The sequence below is a fragment of the Oncorhynchus keta genome, chromosome 27, assembly GCF_023373465.1.
Source record: "Oncorhynchus keta strain PuntledgeMale-10-30-2019 chromosome 27, Oket_V2, whole genome shotgun sequence".
Lineage (NCBI taxonomy): Eukaryota > Metazoa > Chordata > Actinopteri > Salmoniformes > Salmonidae > Oncorhynchus > Oncorhynchus keta.
The window spans coordinates 4,314,557-4,324,556 of record NC_068447.1 but is presented as its reverse complement, the minus strand read 5'-3'; the positions used below and the strand labels follow the sequence as shown (position 1 = coordinate 4,324,556).

Genomic DNA, 10,000 nt, shown 5'->3' with positions numbered 1-10,000 from the left:
CTGGACCTAAATCTGTTGTTCTCTTATTAACCTGGACCTAAATCTGTTGTTCTCTTGGTCCTGGACCTAAATCTGTTGTTCTCTTATTAACCTGGACCTAAATCTGTTGTTCTCTTGGTCCTGGACCTAAATCTGTTGTTCTCTTATCAACCTGGACCTAAATCTGTTGTTCTCTTGGTCCTGGACCTAAATCTGTTGTTCTCTTATTAACCTGGTCCTAAATCTGTTGTGCCCTTGACAAATCAATTTCTTGCTGTCATTGTCAATGTTAAGCTAACCAGTTTGGCAAATGCAATGAGTGACGAGTTTGCATGTTAGCACAAAGATACAGACACTCAGGCCAACATCTCATAAACTTTGATCATTGATTAGTGTAATGTACTGTCTGGTTGGTTTATTTCAAGTTGAAGGTATGTTGGGTTTACAACTAAAATCTAATACTAACCAGAAATGGATGTGAATTTGATGTTTCCGCCAGGGATGTGTTGCCATGACACCAAGGGAGGCCGACCTTGCTCTTTGATAACCGTTTCCATAGAAACAGTCATAACAGTTACAGTATCCATGTCAACAGTAGTCATTTCCTAAAAGGCCAATACTGATCCAGATAACTGACTGTTATGTAGTAGCGACCCATCCTTCAGGTGTTTAGAGTCCAGCCTGTTTAGGTGGGGGGGATTTGCATGTTATTTTGGCATTAATACGTGTCACATAACCATTTGCATACAACGTTTTATTTTTTGTCATTGAGTTAATAAAGCGGCATAAAAAACATGGTCTCTTGTTTTGTCTTCTTGAGTAAAGCAGCTCCAAAAGGCAGGTGTTTCAGCTCAGTGCTTTCTGTGGTGGAGGGGCAGCCATCGGGAAATACAGAGTGAAGGGGTTGGTCATGTTCTCTAGTTGCTCCGTGATTGGCTCAGTGTCCTGTCACTCATGGGGACACTGCGTCACTCCAAAAGGCAGGTGTTTCAGCTCAGTGCTTTCTGTGGTGGAGGGGCAGCCATCGGGAAATACAGAGCGAAGGGGTTGGTCATGTTCTCTAGTTGCTCCGTGATTGGCTCAGTGTCCTGTCACTCATGGGGACACTGCGTCACTCCAAAAGGCAGGTGTTTCAGCTCAGTGCTTTCTGTGGTGGAGGGGCAGCCATCGGGAAATACAGAGCGAAGGGGTTGGTCATGTTCTCTAGTTGCTCCGTGATTGGCTCAGTGTCCTGCCACTCACGGGGACACTGCGTCACTGCAAAATCTACGGGGAGAGCTTTAAAATTCAAGCTCCGTGAGTTAGAGTTACATTAGAAATGCCCATCCAAGAAGGCCCAAGGTCATTGGCCACAGATAGAATTACATCAAATCACTTTATATCTACTGTAGCATTGATTGGACTGATCATGTCAACATCAGGCGTTCAAAATCTTAGCTAGCAGTCATCATCATCATCTTTCTCCTGTCCTCTACCCTCCAGTCCTTTCCCCATGCCCGTCCTCTCCTCTCTCCGTCCTCTCTCCTCTCTTCTCCTTTCCCCTCCTCACTCGAGTCCTCTCCTCTCCCCACCTCTCTCCAGTTCTCTCCTATCCATTCCTCTCTCCAGTCCTCTCCCCTCCTCTCCCCTTTCCCATCATCTCCACTCTCATCTGGCCAGTCCTCTCCTCTCTCCGTCCTGTCCTCTCACCTTCATGCTGCAGTCCTCTCTATCAACAGAAACCTTGGGTTAAGTGCCTTGCTCAGGGGCACGTCGACACATTTGAACTAGCGACCTCTAACCGCGAGGCTACCTGCCGCTCTATATGTCCCTGAGAAACCTGTCCTTGAATGAGTAGATGTGTCCAAACTTTTGACTGGTACTGTTATGTTAGCAAAAAAAAAACATATCGAGAACTTATTTTGCGTGGGTTTTTGTGTGTTAAGAGTTAGGAAAACATTCCCTAAATGTGTTAAGAGTTCTCTAAATGTCATGCAGAACACGGTTACAATGTTCTCAGAATATCCAATATTTCTAGTTCTAGACTCGTTTCCTATTTCCTGACACAAACCGGTACACCTGGAAACCTTACAGTGATAATAACAGTGAATCCAGAAAGTATTCAAAGCTTTTGACCTTTTGACCTTTTGTTACGTCACAACCTTATTCTAAAATTGATCAACTTAAAACATTTCTTCATCAAGCGAAAACAGGTTTCTACAAAATGTTCATATTTGTTTTCAGACCCTTTGCTATGAGACTCAAATTTGAGATCAGGTGCATCCTTTCCATTTATCATCCTTGAGATGTTTCTACAACTTAATTGGAGTCCACCTGTGGTAAATTCAATTGATTGGACATGATTTGGAAAGGTACACACACCTGTCTCTATAAGGTGCCACAGTTGACCAAGACATGAGGTCAAATGAGTTGTATGTAGAGCTCAGAGACAGGATTGTGTCGAGGCACAGATCTGGGGAACATTTCTGCTACATTGAAGGTCCCCAAGAATAATAATATATGCCATTTAGCAGACGCTTTTATCCAAAGCGACTTACAGTCATGTGTGCATACATTCTACGTATGGGTGGTCCCGGGAATCGAACCCACTACTCTGGCGTTACAAGCACCATGCTCTACCAACTGAGCTACAGAAGGACACAGTGGCCTCCATCATTCTTAAATAGAAGATGTTTGAAACAACCAAGACTCTTCCTCGAGCTGGCCGCCCGGCCAAACGTTCAGAGTTTCTTTGTGGAGAATCTTCCAGAAGGACAATCTTTAAAAAAAAACATTTTTATTTAACTAGTCAGTTAAGAACAAATTCTTATTTTCTATGATGGCCTAGGAATGTGGGTTAACTGCCTTGTTCAGGAGCAGAATGACAGATTGGTACCTTGTCAGATCGGGATTTGAACTTGCAACCTTTCAGCTGTTAGTCCAATGCTCTAACCACTAGGCTACCCTGCCGCCACAAATCTCTCTGCAGCACTCCACCAATCAGGCCTTTATAGTAGAGTGGCCAGACGGAAGCCACTCCTCAGTAAAAGGCACATGACAGCCAGCTTGGAGTTTGCCAAAAGGCACCTAAAGGACTCAGACTATGAGAAACAAGATTATCTTGTCTGATGAATGCCAAGCGTCATGTCTGAAGGAAACCTGGCGGTGGTGGCAGCATCATGGTGGTGCTGCAGCATCATGCTGTGGGGATGATTTTCAGCGGCAGGGACTGGGAGACTAGTCAGGATCGAGGGATCGAGGTTGTGGACAGGTGTCTTTTATACTGATAAGTTCAAACAGGTGCCATTAATACAGGTAACGAGTGGAGGACAGAGGAGCCTCTTAAAGAAGAAGTTACAGGTTTGTCTTGCTTGTTTGTAGGTGACCAAATACTTGTTTTCCACCATAATTTGCAAATAAATTCATAAAAAATCCTACAATGTGATTTTTTGGATTTTTTGTCTCATTTTGTCTGTCATAGTTGAAGTGTACCTATGATGAAAATTACAGGCCTCTCTCATCTTTTTAAGTGGGAGAACTTGCACAATTGGTGGCTGACTAAATACTTTTTTCCCCCACTGTATATCCGACTGTCTCTCTTTCTCTCCATCTCTTTCTCTATTTTTAGCTATAGCATATTTGGTGTAATGTATGTAATTGGCCCTTAATTATAAAATATTAATAATCACGTTGTGGTTATTTGCTGTTTGTATGCAGTATGCAGTATGCAGTATGCAGTATGCAGTATGCAGTATGCAGTATGCAGTTGGATATTATAGTGACACATGGTGGCAGTAGTGGCTCAGTTGAGTTTTATCATCATCTTCATCAACCATCACAGAACCTTTACAGAACCATCACAGAACGGTTACAGAACATCACAGAACCTTTACAGAACCATAACAGAACCTTTACAGAACCATCACAGAACCTTTACAGAACATCACAGAACCTTTACAGAACCATAACAGAACCTTTACAGAACATCACAGAACCTTTACATAACATCACAGAACCTTTACAGAACCATAACAGAACCTTTACAGAAACTTTACAGAAGCATCACAGAACCTTTACAGAACCTTTACAGAACACCACATAACCTTTACATAACATCACAGAACCTTTACAGAACCATAACATAACCTTTACAGAACCATAACAGAACCTTTACAGAACCATTACAGAACATCACAGAACCTTTACATAACATCACAGAACCTTTACAGAACATCACAGAACATTTACAGAACCATAACAGAACCTTTACAGAACCTTTACAGAACCTTTACAGAACCATCATAGCACCTTTACAGAACCATAACAGAACCTTTACAGAACCATCATAGATCCTTTACAGAACCATTATAGAACCATTACAGAACCATAACAGAACCTTTAAAGAACACCACAGAACCTTTACAGAACCATAACAGAACCATTACAGAACCGTTACAGAACCATAACAGAAACTTTACAGAACCATAACAGAACCTTTACAGAACCATCATATAACCTTTACAGAACCATAACAGAACCTTTACAGAACCATCATAGAACCATTACAGAACCTTTACAGAACACCACAGAACTTTACAGAACACCACAGAACCTTTACAGAACCATAACAGAACCGTTACAGAACCATAACAGAACCTTTACAGAACCATGAGAGAAGTGCCTGTTTCGTTTGTGGTTTAACATGTGGTTGTTAGTTTCACAAAGGCCTGGCGTCAAAACCGTAATATAGCTTTCACGCACGCGTAAACCGTACATTTCCTCATCGTTTATACGATGGCATGCACTCCCCGATCTGCTGTATGTCTCCTTGTACACATATTAGATTGACTCGTGGTTGTCTAGATGATGATTCTACATAATGATTTCACTGCCTGCTGTGGAACAGCATTGTCATGGTGTTTCCATCCTACACAAATAGGGCATCCAACATCTGTGTTCCTTCAGACACTGATTTATTATATTCCTCACGTATTCTTCGCCATCTCTGTGCTCTCATTATCCCTCTCTCCTTTTCTCTCCTCCCGCCGCCCTCTCTTTCTCGTGTCCCTTCCCTTCGCTCTGGATGCTAAGCTCCTCCCCCCGCCCTCTCTTTCTCGTGTCCCTTCCCTTCGCTCTGGATGCTAAGCTCCTCCCCCGCCCTCTCTTTCTCGTGTCCCTTCCCTTCGCTCTGGATGCTAAGCTCCTCCCCCCGCCCTCTCTTTCTCGTGTCCCTTCCCTTCGCTCTGGATGCTAAGCTCCTCCCCCCGCCCTCTCTTTCTCATGTCCTCCCTCCCTCCTGTGTTCATCTCTCCAGCTCTCAGGGTGACAGTCAGTGTTGGTTTTCTCCTCGTTGGGGCAGCCTCATCTCTCCTGAAGGATGTCGGGCCCTCTGACTAACAGCTGCAGCTTTAGCTCTGCGCTCTTCCTGCTGTCTATCTCCGTGGTCCTCCTCCTCCCGCCGCTGCAGCTGGACGCTAAGGTAAGAAAAGAGAGATGGACTCACAGAGACACGCTAGCGTGACCTCAGCTCATAATCACATCATTCTATTGGAATCAGCAACCACCTTTTTCGTTACCTTTATTTAACTAGGCAAGTCAGTTAAGAACAAATTCTTATTTTCAATGACGGCCTTGGAACAGTGGGTTAACTGCCTGTTCAGGGGCAGAACGACAGATTTATACCATGTCAGCTCGGGGGTTTGAACTTGCAACCTTCTGGTTACTAGTCCAACGCTCTAACCACTAGGCTACCCTGCCGCCTTTACACTCTAACCACTAGGCTACCCTGCCGCCCCTTGACACATATATTTATGTATTGTTGTGTTCACAGGAGGCTGGTGACACCTGAATTTAGGAGGACGGGCTTGTGGTAATGGCTGCAGCGGAATTAGTTGAATGGTATCAAATACATTAAAAAAAACATGGTTTCCATGTGTTTCCATGGTTTCCATGGTTTTCATGGTTTCCATGGTTTTCATGTGTTTGATACCATTCCATTCGCTCCGTTCCGGACGTTATTATGAGCCGTCCTCCCTTCACCAGCCTCCTGTGGCTGGGTTATATTGTTTGAATGTGCTGTTGATCCTTGGAGGCATGTTTTTCTCCGTTTGTTGTGTGTCAGGGATGATGAGTCATCAATAAGCTAACTGATTATTCCGTAGTTACCATGGTGCCGTGAGGAATCCTTGACACAGAGCTCTGTAAATATTGCAGACATTGCTACATGTTTTTAACTTTTAAGTGTTTGTTGTTGCATTTTTTTTGTGTTTTTTTTTTTGCTAAACTACTTTTTTTTATTTGCTAACCCCTTACGGGTGATGGTGAAGAAGACAAAACAGTCAGGTTTATCCGTTCCCTCAGTGTGTTTATCCGTTCCCTCAGTGTGTTTATCCGTTCCCTCAGTGTGTTTATCCGTTCCCTCAGTGTGTTTATCTGTTCCCTCAGTGTGTTTATCTGTTCCCTCAGTGTGTTTATCCGTTCCCTCAGTGTGTTTATCTGTTCCCTCAGTGTGTTTATCTGTTCCCTCAGTGTGTTTATCCGTTCCCTCAGTGTGTTTATCCGTTCCCTCAGTGTGTTTATCCGTTCCCTCAGTGTGTTTATCCGTTCCCTCAGTGTGTTTATCCGTTCCCTCAGTGTGTTTATCCGTTCCCTCAGTGTGTTTATCTGTTCCCTCAGTGTGTTTATCCGTTCCCTCAGTGTGTTTATCCGTTCCCTCAGTTTGTTTATCCGTTCCCTCAGTGTGTTTATCCGTTCCCTCAGTGTGTTTATCCGTTCCCTCAGTGTGTTTATCCGTTCCCTCAGTGTGTTTATCCGTTCCCTCAGTGTGTTTATCTGTTCCCTCAGATTGTTTATCCGTTCCCTCAGTGTGTTTATCCGTTCCCTCAGTGTGTTTATCCGTTCCCTCAGTGTGTTTATCCGTTCCCTCAGTGTGTTTATCCGTTCCCTCAGTGTGTTTATCTGTTCCCTCAGTGTGTTTATCCGTTCCCTCAGTGTGTTTATCCGTTCCCTCAGTGTGTTTATCTGTTCCCTCAGTGTGTTTATCCGTTCCCTCAGTTTGTTTATCCGTTCCCTCAGATTGTTTATCCGTTCCCTCAGTGTGTTTATCTGTTCCCTCAGTGTGTTTATCTGTTCCCTCAGTGTGTTTATCTGTTCCCTCAGTGTGTTTATCCGTTCCCTCAGTGTGTTTATCCGTTCCCTCAGTGTGTTTATCCGTTCCCTCGGTGTGTTTATCTGTTCCCTCAGTGTGTTTATCCGTTCCCTCAGTGTGTTTATCCGTTCCCTCAGTGTGTTTATCCGTTCCCTCAGTGTGTTTATCCGTTCCCTCAGTGTGTTTATCTGTTCCCTCAGTGTGTTTATCCGTTCAGTGTGTTTATCCTCCCTCAGTGTGTTTATCCGTTCCTCAGTGTGTTTATCCGTTCCCTCAGTGTGTTTATCTGTTCCCTCAGTGTGTTTATCTGTTCCCTCAGTGTGTTTATCCGTTCCCTCAGTGTGTTTATCCGTTCCCTCAGTGTGTTTATCTATTCCCTCAGTGTGTTTATCTGTTCCCTCAGATTGTTTATCCGTTCCCCCAGATTTTTGATTGGTTCCCTCTTCTCCTGATCTAGGCTACCATTACAGACCCACTTGACCAATAACATTGCAGCCTAAATGTAATTATATCTAGTTAATTAAAATTGTGATTATTACTGGTAATTCTATAATTTCTAGGTGAACGTATTGTCATCGCAAAATGTTATTTCTTTGTTATGAACATAGAGCCAGAACCACTTTAAACCATCTATCTGTGCCTGCTTGACTACGTCACGCAAGATGTTCATGACACAAGATGTTCATGACACAAGATGTTCATGACACAAGATGTTCATGACACAAGATGTTCATGACACAAGATGTTCATCACACAAGATGTTCATGACACAAGATGTTCATCACACAAGATGTTCATCACACAAGATGTTCATGACACAAGATGTTCATCACACAAGATGTTCATCACACAAGATGTTCATCACACAAGATGTTCATCACACAAGATGTTCATCACACAAGATGTTCACCTGCCTAATGCAGGGATGAGAGTGCGTCATTGCTCCTGTTAACACCGAAGCCTCTTGGAAATGATGCACAGGAAATGCAGATGCCTTTAGTTTCTGCCTCCAGTGAGGGACGTGTACCATTCTAAATAAGAGAAACACGTCCAGGTTTTACTGGACATGGCCCTGTCTTTATGGGGGTAAAACACTGGCGGTGGGGGATGAGAGGCGCACAAACCAGACCACTATTCATGTTTTCCAAGTGGCATGAATCCCAGTTGGCACAAAATGTGACCTATTTGGCTTGCATCGTATAAACATGCATCATTCAGTTACGACTGCTCGTTAGGATCCTGGCTTTTCAGGTTATTGACATTACCTTGCCTTATTTAGGGTCTTGCACACTTGTTAACAACATCATCATGTAGATTCTAGAAGACCATCTCTCACCAACTACATCATCATGTAGATTCTAGAAGACCATCTCTCACCAACTACATCATCATGTAGATTCTAGAACACCATCTCCCACCAACTACATCATCATGTAGATTCTAGAAGACCATCTCTCACCAACTACATCATCATGTAGATTCTAGAACACCATCTCCCACCAACTACATCATCATGTAGATTCTAGAAGACCATCTCCCACCAACTACATCATCATGTAGATTCTAGAAGACCATCTCCCACCAACTACATCATCATGTAGATTCTAGAACACCATCTCCCACCAACTACATCATCATGTAGATTCTAGAACACCATCTCCCACCAACTACATCATCGTGTAGATTCTAGAACACCATCTCCCACCAACTACATCATCATGTAGATTCTAGAACACCATCTCCCACCAACTACATCATCATGTAGATTCTAGAACACCATCTCCCACCAACTACATCATCATGTAGATTCTAGAAGACCATCTCCCACCAACTACATCATCATGTAGATTCTAGAAGACCATCTCCCACCAACTACATCATCATGTAGATTCTAGAAGACCATCTCCCACCAACTACATCATCATGTAGATTCTAGAAGACCATCTCCCACCAACTACATCATCATGTAGATTCTAGAAGACCATCTCCCACCAACTACATCATCATGTAGATTCTAGAAGACCATCTCCCACCAACTACATCATCATGTAGATTCTAGAAGACCATCTCCCACCAACTACATCATCATGTAGATTCTAGAAGACCATCTCCCACCAACTACATCATCATGTAGATTCTAGAAGACCATCCCATCATCATGTAGATTCTAGAAGACCATCTCCCACCAACTACATCATCATGTAGATTCTAGAACACCATCTCCCATCAATTACATCATCATGTAGATTCTAGAAGACCATCTCCCACCAACTACATCATCATGTAGATTCTAGAACACCATCTCCCATCAATTACATCATCATGTAGATTCTAGAAGACCATCTCCCACCAACTACATCATCATGTAGATTCTAGAAGACCATCTCCCATCAACTACATCATCATGTAGATTATAGAAGACCATCTCCCACCAACTACATCATCATGTAGATTCTAGAAGACCATCTCCCACCAACTACATCATCATGTAGATTCTAGAAGACCATCTCCCACCAACTACATCATCATGTAGATTCTAGAACACCATCTCCCATCAACTACATCATCATGTAGATTCTAGAAGACCATCTCCCACCAACTACATCATCATGTAGATTCTAGAACACCATCTCCCATCAACTACATCATCATGTAGATTCTAGAAGACCATCTCCCACCAACTACATCATCATGTAGATTCTAGAAGACCATCTCCCATCAACTACATCATCATGTAGATTCTAGAAGACCATCTCCCACCAACTACATCATCATGTAGATTCTAGAAGACCATCTCCCACCAACTACATCATCATGTAGATTCTAGAAGACCATCTCCCACCAACTACATCATCATGTAGATTCTAGAACACCATCTCCCATCAACTACATCAT

General features: G+C 43.1%; 1 protein-coding gene across 1 annotated transcript in view; it reads left to right on the top strand.

Moving 5' to 3' along the window:
- The first annotated feature begins 5,272 nt into the window (after nucleotides 1-5,272).
- pcsk1nl (proprotein convertase subtilisin/kexin type 1 inhibitor, like) overlaps nucleotides 5,273-10,000 on the top strand; it is a 36,538-nt gene continuing 31,810 nt past the window's right edge. Inside the window, exon 1 of the mRNA XM_052481298.1 lies at nucleotides 5,273-5,437. Coding sequence (XP_052337258.1) covers nucleotides 5,336-5,437 — 102 coding nt within the window. The 5' untranslated portion in view covers nucleotides 5,273-5,335. The remainder of the gene's footprint in view (nucleotides 5,438-10,000) is intronic.